General features: G+C 52.5%; 2 protein-coding genes across 3 annotated transcripts in view; both read right to left on the reverse strand.

Moving 5' to 3' along the window:
* Window positions 1-255: 255 nt before the first annotated feature.
* On the reverse strand, window positions 256-3,378 carry EXOSC6 (exosome component 6). Its single transcript, XM_088446223.1, has 2 exons — window positions 2,642-3,378; window positions 256-585 (listed from the first exon to the last, which is right to left on the reverse strand). Exons 1-2 carry the CDS (start codon window positions 3,356-3,358, stop codon window positions 424-426), a joined length of 879 nt encoding a protein of 292 aa, XP_088302349.1. The 5' UTR covers window positions 3,359-3,378; the 3' UTR covers window positions 256-423.
* Window positions 3,379-10,860: 7,482 nt separating this feature from the next.
* AARS1 (alanyl-tRNA synthetase 1) overlaps window positions 10,861-12,727 on the reverse strand; it is a 29,612-nt gene continuing 27,745 nt past the window's right edge. For both annotated transcript variants that reach the window (XM_088446238.1, XM_088446239.1), the window contains exons 19-21: window positions 12,053-12,139; window positions 11,860-11,973; window positions 10,861-11,739 (exon numbers count right to left, since the gene is read on the reverse strand). In XM_088446238.1, the coding sequence (XP_088302364.1) occupies window positions 11,554-11,739; window positions 11,860-11,973; window positions 12,053-12,139 (387 nt within the window). In that variant the 3' untranslated portion in view covers window positions 10,861-11,553. The remainder of the gene's footprint in view (window positions 11,740-11,859; window positions 11,974-12,052; window positions 12,140-12,727) is intronic.

The raw sequence follows: 12,727 nt of genomic DNA on the forward strand, positions 1-12,727 counted from the left end.
CCATAGTTTGTAATCTAAAAACCCCCTTCGCCAAACACTACAATGCGACTGGGTGGGCAACCATAATGACTTAGGACCACTTTTCCCCAGTTTGTTGATACAAGGAAGCAGCTTAATCTCTGATTACAGCTTGTGCGCTAGAATTAGTGACATCACCTCCTTATTAGCCAATCACAAAAAAACCTCTGTCGTATCCAGCTGTAACTTCTGTGATACAGATGTAGGAGGCTAAGTAACAACACTCACAGCCGCTGCTCGGTATAAAATATACTGTAATTAGACATTTGAGAACACACTGTACTAGAAGTCCCATAGCAGCCAATCAGTCTGACTGTCTCATGCAACAGTGACAGTTCCTTCCGCAGGATAATCTTCACACAGTCCGCTGACCCCGGACTGGGCTGCCGCTAACGGTAGGTGCTGTTAGCTGGATTCAGATGGCGGTACAGGAATTTTCCGCTTCGTGGCTTTCAGTAGACTCTGCTGCAGCACTGGGTACAGTCTCTGACACCCCTCCATACACATATGAATGGCTTCTACCGAGCTCTCTCCTTCCCATTCCCCACTGCAGAGGAGTCCGGAGACCTGGACAAGACAGGACAAGCATGTAACACGGATAACGTGACAGTAACACTTTATAACTCACATTTGAGGGTAATTACATACAAATCGGGTGAACGGTGTAGGAATTACAACGGTTTCTATATGTGCCTCCCACTTTTTAAGGGGCCAAAAGTAATGGGACTATCAACTCAAAAGCTATTTCATGGACAGGTGTGGGCTATTCCCTCGTTATTTCATTATCAATTAAGCAGGTAAAAGGTCTGGAGTTGATTCTAGGTGTGATATTTGCATTTGGAATCAGTTGCTGTCGACTCTCAATATGAGATCCAAAGAGCTGTCACTATCAGTGAAGCAAGCCATCATTAGGCTGAAAAATCAAAACAAACCCATCAGAGAGATAGCAAAAACATTAGGTGTGGCCATATCAACTGTTTGGAACATTCTTAAAAAGAAAGAACGCACCGGAGAGCTCAGCAACACCAAAAGACCCGGAAGACCACGGAAAACAACTGTGGTGGATGACAGAAGAATTATTTCCCTGGTGAAGAAAAACCCCTTCACAACATTTGGCCAAATCAAGAACACTCTCCAGGAGGTCGGTGTATATGTGTGAAAGTCAACAATCAAGAGAAGACTTCACAAGAGTGAATATAGAGGGTTCACCACAAGATGTAAACCATTGGTGAGCCTCAAAAACAGGAAGACCAGATTAGAGTTTGCCAAACAACATCTAAAAAAGCCATTACAGTTCTGGAACAACATCCTATGGACAGATGAGACAAAGATCAACTTGTACCAGAGTGATGGGAAGAGAAGAGTATGGAGAAGGAAAGGAACTGCTCATGATCCAGAACATACCACCTCATCAGTGAAGCATGGTGGTGGTAGTGTCATGGCGTGGGCATGTATGGCTGCCAATGGAACTGGTTTCCTTGTATTTATTGATGATGTGACTGCTGACAAAAGCAGCAGAATGAATTCTGAAGTGTTTCGGGCAATATTATATGCTCATATTCAGTCAAATGCTTCAGAACTCATTGGACGGCGCTTCACAGTGCAGATGGACAATGACCCGAAGCATACTGCAAAAGCAACCAAAGAGGTTTTAAGGCTAAAAAGTGGAATGTTATGCAGTGGCCAAGTCAATCCCCTGACCTGAATCAGATTGAGCATGCATTTCACTTGATGAAGACAAAACTGAAGGGAAAATGCCCCAAGAACAAGCAGGAACTGAAGACATTTGCAGTAGAGGCCTGGCAGAGCATCACCAGGGATGAAACCCAGCGTCTGGTGATGTCTATGCGTTCCAGACTTCAGGCTGTAATTGCCTGCAAAGGATTTGCAACAAAGTATTAAAAAGTGAAAGTTAGATTTAGGATTGTTTAGTTTGTCCCATTACTTTTGGCCCCTTAAAAAGTGGGAGGCACATATAGAAACCGCTGTAATTCCTACACCGTTCACCTGATTTGGATGTAATTACCCTCAAATTAAATCTGAAAGTCTGCAGGTAAATCACATCTTGTTTGTTTCATTTCAAAGCCATTGTGGTGGTGACTAGAGGCCAAAATATGACAATTCTGTCAATGTCCCAATATTTATGCACCTGACTCTATATGGCAATCACCCAGACACAGTATGATGTGTCCAGTGCAGGTCAACCAGAGCGGACAGGTGATGCCGGCTACTGAAATCACATCACCGTTTAAAGCACCAATGACCCCAAAATGTATTTTTCAGATATGAAGAATAAAGGTAAAATGCGCTGTTCAGTGTGACCCTGACATTACACGGCAGCTGTTATACAGTAAACTACCCCTCCTCCCCTTCCATTACAGACAACTGAAGCTCCCCCAACATGTTTAGGACCGTGGCAGATTTGTCCTCTACATCCCAGCGTTACCCGTCTGTGCTGGATCCCACTCCCCTATAGCTCTCCGCCACACCCCCACAGTACCTGTCTGTGCTGGATCCCACTCCCCCTATAGCTCCCTGCCACACCCCCACAGTACCTGTGTGTAATGAGTCCCTGCCCCGCCCCCGCAATACCATCTGTAATGATTCCCCGCCCCCGCGATACCTGGCTAAGCGCCGGCATCAGGCTGAGGCTCATGGTGGCCCCGGTCCCCTCCTCGGCGTCGCTCGGATCCAGCAGCAGCTCCCCCTCGGGGCCCCGGCTCAGGCCGGCCCCCACCACCAGGTCGTACATCTCGGTGCCGGCATCGGCCAGGGCCAGCGCTGCGCAGGAGACGGCGGCCGGGAGCGCGGAGCCCCGATCCTCCAGCACCAGCGCCCAGACCGCCAGCTCTGCCCGGGGGTAGCGCTCCAGCCGCACTGCCGGCTCCAGGCTCTCCTGCAGGAGGAGCCCAGCCTGGCGGGGGGAGAGGCCGTGGGAGGACCGGGAAAACGGGGCCCAGCGTAGGTCACACAGCAGCCGGCTCTCCGCTCCGCGCTCCCGGGGCCCGGACACCGCGCACAGCACTTTGGTGCCCCCGGCCTCCAGGTACGCAGAGCCCGCCGCCTGGCTGAGGAGACCGGCCCGGGCATACACCGGCCGTGGCTCCCCGGGACCGCGCCCCGTCCTCCCAGCCGGGGGCTCCGCGGGGGCGGCGTACAGCAGCGGGCACTGCGACTCTTCCGGGCCCCGCACACGGCGGCTGTCTCCCGGCATGGTGTGTAAGTGAGGCCGCTGGCTGGCTGAGGCCTCCGCGAACCAGCAAGACTGCCGAAAGCGGGATATAGAGCGGCCTTCAGGAACCAGCGAGACTGCCGGAGGCGGGAGATAGAGCGTCCTCATTAGGGAAACCAGCGAGGAGATCACGAAAAAATAGAGCGGCAACCGGAAATCAGCGAATGGGGAAGAGCGACCAAATCAGGGAGACTGGGAGGAGAAAGCGGGATAGGAGAAGCCGACACTGTCATTGGCTGGAGAGTGACGGCCGGGTGGTGCCTATCCTTAGGGTGCACATGGCTCTGAGTGACAGGGAATGCTGGGTCCTGTAGTTTCTCAGGCAGGATAACTGCAGTCAGGTGATAGACCCATCTTGTAATCAGCAATTGTTACTACCCGTGTTTCCCCGATAATAAGACACTGTCTTATTATTTTTTTGGTTCCAAAAAACACCATAGGGCTTATTTTCAGGGTAGGTCTTATTTTAACTAACATTGACAGCAGTGCCCCTTATGCAGCCCCCCCTGTAGCAGTGCCCCTTATGCAGCCCCCCCTGTAGCAGTGCCCCTTATGCAGCCCCCCCCTGTAGCAGTGCCCCTTATGCAGCCTCCCTTGTGTAGCAGTGCCCCTTATGCAGCCCCCCCTGTAGCAGTGCCCCTTATGCAGCCCCCCCCTGTAGCAGTGCCCCTTATGCAGCCTCCCTTGTGTAGCAGTGCCCCTTATGCAGCCCCCCCTGTAGCAGTGCCCCTTATGCAGCCCCCCCTGTAGCAGTGCCCCTTATGCAGGGCCCCCCTGTAGCAGTGCCCCTTATGCAGGGCCCCCCTGTAGCAGTGCCCCTTATGCAGGGCCCCCCTGTAGCAGTGCCCCTTATGCAGGCCCCCCTGTAGCAGTGCCCCTTATGCAGCCCCCCCCTGTAGCAGTACCCCTTATGCAGGCCCCCCTGTAGCAGTGCCCCTTATGCAGCCCCCCCCTGTAGCAGTGCCCCTTATGCAGCCCCCCCCTGTAGCAGTGCCCCTTATGCAGCCCCCCCCCCTGTAGCAGTGTCCTTTATGCAGGCTCCCTTATTGCAGTGCAAGTACGGTACTTACCTGAGTCACCGCCGTCCGGGATGTCCCTTTCACTTGCGCGCTGACTGGATCTAATATGATCCAGCAGGCGCGGCCGCACAGGATCCTCAGCGCGCGGGTGACGTCATGACGTCACTCGCGCACTGCATGACTGGGAACGTTGGCTCTGCAGCGTTCCCAGCTCCAAAAGAAAAAACCGTAGGTCATATTTTCGGGGTAGGGCTTATTTTAGACCGGGCTACAAAAGTAAGGGTAGGGCTTATTTTCAGGGTAGGTCTTATTATCGGGGAAACACGGTAAGGGGGAGATGGACTAAGCCTTGGCCAGAGATAAAGTATCAACACAGCCTGTAACATGGCAGCTAAGAGCTGATTGGTTGGTACTTTGACTGGGATGTACTAACAGTGGCCCTACTTACCGCCTGTCACCGCCTCCCTGCTGATCACATATGCTCTAACATACACCATCAGTACCGCAAAGAACAGCTCTTCCTATAAGAGTTGTCCTTTGCGACCCGCTCTTCGCCGTGGACTTCCGGGTTTATGACCCGGGAGTACATCTGCGCATGCGCAGACTGACGCTGCGGCCTTGGCGCATGCTGGGAGGGATCTGATCGGATCCCTCATACCAGTGCAATGCGGTAGAAGCCCACAGGCTTCTATAGGGTAATTACCCGAGGTAGCAGGGATATCGGAGTAAACAGATAGGCCGGTTGAAATGTCCATTTCACCGACAGCGTGTCTACCAGACATGCGCCTACGTCTCTTGTCCTTGACCCGTAAACAGGCAACTTGTGATGGGAGGCCATCAAGTAAAGCTCTGGCAGCCCCCATCTGTCCACGAGTAGCTGAAACACCTCTGGGTGAAGCAACCATTCCCCGGGATGCACGTCGTGACGGCTGAGGAAGTCCGCCTCCCAATTGAGGACTCCTGGGATGAAGACCGCCGAGATTGCTGGAATGTGGCACTCCGCCCAAGCAAGGAGGCGAGACACCTCCGACATCGCAGCCCAACTGCGAGTTCCTCCCTGGTGGTTGATGTACGCCACCGAGGTGGCGTTGTCGGACTGGACTTGAACCGCCCTTCCTTGAAGAGCGGTGCCGGATGACTGCAGGGCCCTGTACACGGCCCGCAGTTCCAGGATGTTGATGGGGAAAAGTGCTTCTTCCGCAGTCCAATGCTCCTGAAGTGACAACGAGTCTGTCACTGCCCCCCAACCCCGGAGACTGGCATCTGTTGTTAGCAGAACCCAGTTCGGGATCCAAAAGGGGCGCCCCCTGACCAGATGAGCTGTCTGAAGCCACCAAGCCAAAGACTGCCGAACCTCCAAGGACAACACCTGCATCTGAGAGCGGATACGGTGAGGTAACCTGTTCTATTCTGATAGAATCAGCCCCTGCAGGGGCCGGGAATGGAACTGGGCAAATTCCACCATGTCGAATGCCGACACCATGGACCCCAGAACGCTCATCGCCGAATGGACCGACAGGCGGCAACTGTGTATCCGCAGCTGTAGGGAGGAGACCTTTTCCGGAGTCAGGAAGATCCTTTGCTGACGAGAATCCAGCAGGGCTCCCAAATTATCCATCCACTGTGATGGAATCAGGGAGGACTTTCTCCAATTTATCAACCACCCGTGCGCTTGCAGACAAACGATCGTCAGATGGAGATGTTGAAGCAGAACCTCCGGAGAGCTTGCCAGCAAAAGGAGGTAATCTAGATACGGCAACAGCCGTACATTCTGGCTTCCGAAGATGTGCGGCCATGATCGCCATCACTTTGGTGAATACCTTCGGCGCCGTGGAGAGGCCAAAGGGTAGCGCCCAAAACTGATAGTGATGTTGTAGGATAACGAACCTCAGATACTGTTGGTGCAAAGGTGCTATCGGAACATGGAGGCAGGCGTCCTGGATATCCAGGGAGACCATGTAATCTCCAGCACTGGGCAAATTGCAGAAGTCGGCCTCCCACTCTGCGGGTCTTGGTTGCCGACTGCCTTGGGAAGGACTGACCTTTGGCCTTACCCTGAACCCGAAAGGACGGAAAAGCGGAGCTCCTCAACTTAGCAGGTACTGAAGCCGAAGGGAGGAAGGCTGACTTGGATTTAGCCAGAGTATCCACTATTTAGCAACTCCCCATTAAAAGGTAAGGCCTCCAGGCCCTTTTTACAGTCTGCGTCAGCTCTCCAGGACCACAGCCACAAGGACCGATGAGCAGACACAGCTGCAGCCGAAACCCTGGCATCTAACGACGCTTCCCCAATATAGGAAGCTGCATCTCTCATCTGTCCTATTAACGCTCTCTGGATATCCATATCATCATGGAAAAGTATCCTCTAAAGCGTTGGCCCAGCTCTCAACGGCTTTAGCCACCCATGGACAGACGGGCCACCGCCCCGGAGAGATAGTATATAGACTTTAAACAAGTCTCCACTTTTCTGTCCGTGGGATCCTTCAGAGAAGAAATAGACGGCAAGGGCAATGTAGCGCTTTTAATTAAGCGGGTGACATGGGAATCCACCGCAGGTGGGGTTTCCCATTTCCTGCAATGAGCCTCAGGAAAAGGATAATTGGATGCCAACCGTATGATCCGTCAATTGGTCAGACAGGGGAAAAACATTTGAAGTTACCTTAGCCTTTTTAAAATTAGGATACTTCGACCTAGGAGCCGGTGCATCCTCCTCTATGTGAAGAATGGCCCGCACCACCCTAACCAATGCTGGCACATTAATGGAGGACTTAATCTCCACCTCCTGGGCCAAGGCATCCGGTTCAGAGTCCTCATGAATGTCTGTCACCTGAAGACACATCCGAGTCTGACAACTGCGCCGTCAGTGAACCCACGACCTGACGCTTGGACCTTTTGTGGCATGTCACTTTGTAACATCGACTGAAAAGCCGAAGATGAGGCCGCCAGACTCTGTACAGAGCTGGAGAGAACATCCACCCATGGTGGAGGAGCCGCCTGAGGATACCCCTGAAAGGGCACCATGGACTGCTGCGTCACTGAAGGAGACTGTACGTACACAGGCAACCCCGAATAAGGACCCACAGTCTGAGACCCGGGGGGAGACTGCAACAAATGCGGAACACCCGAGGAATGGTAGGCTGGGGCAATGCCCTAGTAGGGACTGCAGTCGGGACCGCTAAATGGTCCGCGATTGACACCAGCACCTGCGAAAACATCGCCCAAGGAGGATCCTGCGTCATAGGGGGTTTAGAGGGGCCTGGCACTGCCCGCACAGACCACCCTGTGATAAATCCTATCAACCCCTGCCGAACAGCGTCGGCAGGAAAAAAACACAGGAGCCACGGAGTGCTCAGTCTCCTCATCAGACATGATACCGTAAATACTCAATGAATACGAATCACTGGAAGAATTATGGTGTTAACACACACACTCACCAGTATGCAACACAAACAGCCCACAATATGGTACTGTGTAGCACACAACTGTATGTGACTGACCTCACAAATACTTGTTTTATGTAAGTGAGGTCCACAGAAAAACGCCCCTCCCCACACACCTGCCGGGCCGTAGGAGAATGAAAGGGATAGGTATAAGCTGACAGTAAGTAGAAATGAGTCACAGACAGCAGCACTAGCAAAAGTCACATACAATGCAGAAAAGTTATACTCACTGCACCTTTCGCTAGAATCAACCGCCCAGATTCAGTGTCTGGGAGGGCTATAGCGCTGTGTACACTGTCCTTTAGCAGGGGAGAGGTACACCGGGGGACCGGACCACTTGAACCACCTGGGAGATCTGCGATGCTTTGCCAAAAGAAGATGGCCGCCAGAGACCTCAGAGGAGTGGCCGCAAGATAAGAGCAGCACAGCGACGCAGCACACATGAGCGAAGGCGCACTGAGCTGAGGAGCCGCTAGACAGTGAAGGCTGCCTCCCCTGGCTAGCAATTAACCCCAGGGTTGCCTGTTCCCGCTGCCAGCCTGACACCCTGGTGGTCTAGCGGTCACGCGGGGTATGCCTCAGAGGGGGAGCCCGCCGCCGCTAGCGCCTCCGGTCTGTCCCCAGAGACCGGAGGCATCCGACTGCATTTAGTACCCGCGGGCCACAGCACGCGGTTTACCTGATCCCCGGCGCTTCCGGCAGCAGTCAAAGGGAGTCCTCAGAGCCCGGCTAGTAGAGACTCTGGGGTCCCGCCGCAATCCCCAGATTTGTACTGGCGTCGCGGCGTCAGTGGGCTGTAGGAGTCGGCAGCATAGACGTCCTAATGGACAGTCTGATGCTGCCGCTCTGAAGAGTGTAAAAACAAGAAAAAATTAACTTTTTTTCTTTAAAAATAAGCTTAGGGGCTGCAGGCGACAAGGTGACCGACTCCGGCCGGGCACCAACTAAAACTGAGGTGCCTGTGGCTCGGGGTATAGAGGAGGATGGACCCAAGTGCATCCTGGGAGCAGCTAAAGCTTTAACTGCGTGGTGCTCGTGGATCCAGATCCAGCTATACCCCAAGGTCAACCCTGTGGACCCCCTATGGACCCTGAAGTAGAAAGTCTCATTATTCATCCCGTCACTGTTACTACGTTTCCCTAATCTGCTTGTTTCTGTCCCCAGAGGCCTCTCCGCACTGGCTGCTTCCTGTCACCCTGCTAGCACCTTTTACCAGTCAGCGATAACATTTATATGGTACATGTACTCTATTACTTGTGTCTCACTGGCTGCTCTATAGTAACCTGCAGCACAAATCGGTTCCTTGTTGCTTTATGTGACTTCTCCGGCCGACACTCTTGTCAGTGGGTTGATGCTGCTATAATGACGGCATCCAGAGAAATGTGAGGAGCACCTGTAAATATTAGGATCTGTCTGACAATAAGCAGAACTAGAGGCTGGGGGTTTCTCTAATAGGCTGAAACCTGGCTCCAGCCTTCCACCAAGACACTCCCAGCTGTTCTCCCAATCACAATATAAGACACGAGGGGGAGAGATCAATGTCATCCACCCACTGGCAGGAAGCAGTTACCTATAGTCCGTGTCTGTAATCGTCCTGCTGGGGACAAACAATGGAATAAACTTCACTCCTGAGTCAACAGCACCATAACTGGGTGACTTCAGCATCCGTTCTATCATCCAATTACACAAAACCACAACAGTCATCAACTATTCATAGTTCCAACAGGACTAGCCCTTCAAGGATCAGCACCTTAGAGTTGACCATGCCGAGTGATAGACAAGACCCCCCCCATGTGTGTGTACCATGCCTCCGGGATAGACAGGACCCCCCCCATGTGTGTGTACCATGCCCCCAGGACAGACTGTACCCAGCCACTTGCATGTGCCGTGCACAGGGACAGACAGGAACACCCCCATATGCCTATACTGTGCAAAGGGACAGACAGGGTCCTCCCCTATGTGTGTGTACCATGCCTCCGGGATAGACAGGACTCCTCCAATGTGTGTGTACCATGCCTCCACTATAGACAGAGTTCCCACTCCCCATGTGTGTACCATGTCCCCAGGACAGCCCCCCCCCCCCCCACGTGTGTACATTGTCCCAGGGATAGACCGGATCCCCCCACGATGTGTGTGAACCAGTATGCAATTGGGAAGCCGACTGCCTAAATACCGGCAGCCGGCTTCCCGACTGTCATATCCCGGCAAGGGTGAAATGCCGGGTGTCTAGATGCAGACGCCCGGCATTACCCCGACGCCGGGAGACCGGCGGTATTTCATACCAGTTCTGTGTGAACCATGCCCCCAGGGATAGACAGGGTCCTCCCCATGTGTGTACCATGACCTGGAATAGACAGCCCCGCCCATGTGTGTACCATGCACAGGGATAGACCAGATCCCCCCCCCCCCGATGTGTGTGAACCATTCCCCCAGGGATAGACAGGGTCCCCCCATGTGTGTACCATTGCCCCAGGGATAGACCAGATCCCCCCCGATGTGTGTGAACCATGCCCCCAGGGATAGACAGGGTCCCCCCATGTGTGTACCATGCACAGGGATAGACAGCCCCCCCCCCCCCATGTGTGTGCGCCATTGCCCCAGGGATAGACCAGATCCCCCCCCCATCCCCATGTGTGTACATTGCCCCAGGGATAGACAGGGTCCCCCCCATGTGTGTACCATGCACAGGGATAGACAGCCCCCCCATGTGTGTGCCATTGCCCCAGGGATAGACCAGATCCCCCCCCCATCCCCATGTGTGTACATTGCCCCAGGGATAGACAGGGTCCCCCCCATGTGTGTACCATGCACAGGAATAGACAGGGTCCCCCCATGTGTGTACCATGGCCCCCCTCCCTATGTCCCAGTTACACAGGGGCCCCTTACGCATATTTAATTTTGATGAAATGTAGAATACTATGTAGCCAGTGCATCCATGTACCCGTGCCCCATGGTAATGTGCCCTCGCCCCATGGTAATGTGTTATGCAGCACAAATACAGGTTAGTTGGGATCCCTATGATGAGCACTTTATACCCATATTCTGGGAGAAAGCGTCATATGTAACCGGGTGTTTCTTCTGTGATATTAGCGATATAGGACGACCGATCCGTCACCCTGTGGCCACATGAAGGCTGCACGACACTTCCACATAGCTTCACAGCATTTTATTATTATGAATGACAGACCCTTATGCATTGTAACAGTGAGAGACCTACAACATACGGAACATATTATCCCCTGATGCTAAAGGACTGGACACAGGGAGGACAGATCCTAAGTGTTAGACTGTCAATGGCTAGAAAATCCCCTTTCGGCAATACAGGGAGTGTTAGCAGCTACGTCCCAGGGCCTCCCTGTAAGCCACATGGTCACTAGATTATCTCTCCCTGTAAACCACATGGTCACTAGATTATCTCTCCCTGTAAACCACATGGTCACTAGATTATCTCTCCCTGTAAACCACATGGTCACTAGATTATCTCTCCCTGTAAACCACATGGTCACTAGATTATCTCTCCCTGTAAGCCACATGGTCACAAGATTATCTCTCCCTGTAAGCCACATGGTCACTAGATTATCTCTCCCTGTAAAACACATGGTCACTAGATTATCTCCCCTGTAAACCACATGGTCACTAGATTATCTCCCCTGTAAACCACATGGTCACTAGATTATCTGGGAGAAAGACAAGGCAGCAGGCATTAGATGGGGATAGAAGTGGCTCATGTCCCATGGGGCCAGTGACATCACATAACTGGTCCCAGCAGGTGGTCACTCCCAGCAACCACAGAATGAGCTGCATTATCCGCATGCTAGCGGCGCAGATTAGCACCGGTTCCCGTTCAGTTCTTCATAGATTCCAGCTTAAGTTTGGCAAAGTCTTCAGCCAGCCTCCGCACCTCGGAAATACAGCCCACGTTCCTCCCTGTGGCCTGGGCAGAGGTGTCCTTCCCACCGCTCTTCCCATCCATCACATCAGACACTTGCTGTATCCACTCGTTTGCCTTGAGGCCTTTATCGGCGGTTTCCTGCATGATAAAATGGGAGATTATATCATATGTGTCACACACATGTATATGTAATCAGAAGACTAAAGCCCTCAGTGACACTGGAGCATCAGCCAGGCGTGAGGAAAGAGGAGCCTTTACCTGGGGAACCTGACACAGGCAGGTGATCTTTCCGGCTCCGTTATCTACGCTGAAGATTATGGCCGCGGTCTTCGGAGACTGGGACTTGAGCAGTTTCAGAGACTCGTTCAGAGCCTGACGGGAGAGAGTGAGGGTTTGTGTGATGGAATATAGAGGCCTCCAGTATATATACACAGATGGCAGAATACTATACCTTGGCGGAAGCACCTGCCTCCATCTCTAACACCAGGAGGGGCTGGTCGGGGTTATCCTCAATCAGCTGTTTCGTCTTTTCCAGGACCTGCAGAGAAGAGATTCACACTTTATACGTTGGTCATGGGGAGCCGACTACACTAATCACATTATAATGAAACACCAAAAATGACTTAAAATAACAGTTTTGCCTAGTTAGCAGCCTGTCATAATGACGGGACATTGTCTTATTTTAGCGCTGAAAGGTGTCACTTTTCGTAATCTCTGCTCGGCCACTCGGGGGACTGCGAGTCAAAATGTTAGCTGTGCGTGGCCAAGCAAAGCAACAATTGAATTGCTCCGTCGGGGCGCCATCTTGTGGCCACCAGAGAGCAACACTTTAATTGAATATCAGTCTCTCTCTCTCTCTCTCTCTCGGAAATTAGAGGCGAAGTTTTCGCCTGTCCGACTGTTCGCTTCATTCGCCTGTTTCAGAGGCGAATTTATTCCGTGCTCGTCCCTGCTTTTCGCCTAATTCAATTGCAAAACAGGCGAACACGGAAATAGGCGAATGCGGAACAGGTGAAAAGTACTGAAAGAATTGGGGAAATCAGTCTGTACCCCAGAAAAAGATGCTCTAACATAGGGAATCAATATAAATGTGTACTAATAGCCCTAATAAAACTATTTTGCGTAC

Source organism: Taudactylus pleione, unplaced genomic scaffold (genome assembly GCF_031769625.1).
Source record: "Taudactylus pleione unplaced genomic scaffold, aTauple2 ptg000394l, whole genome shotgun sequence".
NCBI lineage: Eukaryota > Metazoa > Chordata > Amphibia > Anura > Myobatrachidae > Taudactylus > Taudactylus pleione.

Bases quoted from the DNA above. Each gene is read 5' to 3' on its own strand.
- EXOSC6 (XM_088446223.1), bottom strand. From the start codon at position 3,358: ATGAGGACGCTCTATCTCCCGCCTCCGGCAGTCTCGCTGGTTCCTGAA. The intron at 586-2,641 runs GTATCGCGGGGG...TGTCTTGTCCAG, and splicing joins TGATGCCGGCGCTTAGCCAG to GTCTCCGGACTCCTCTGCAG.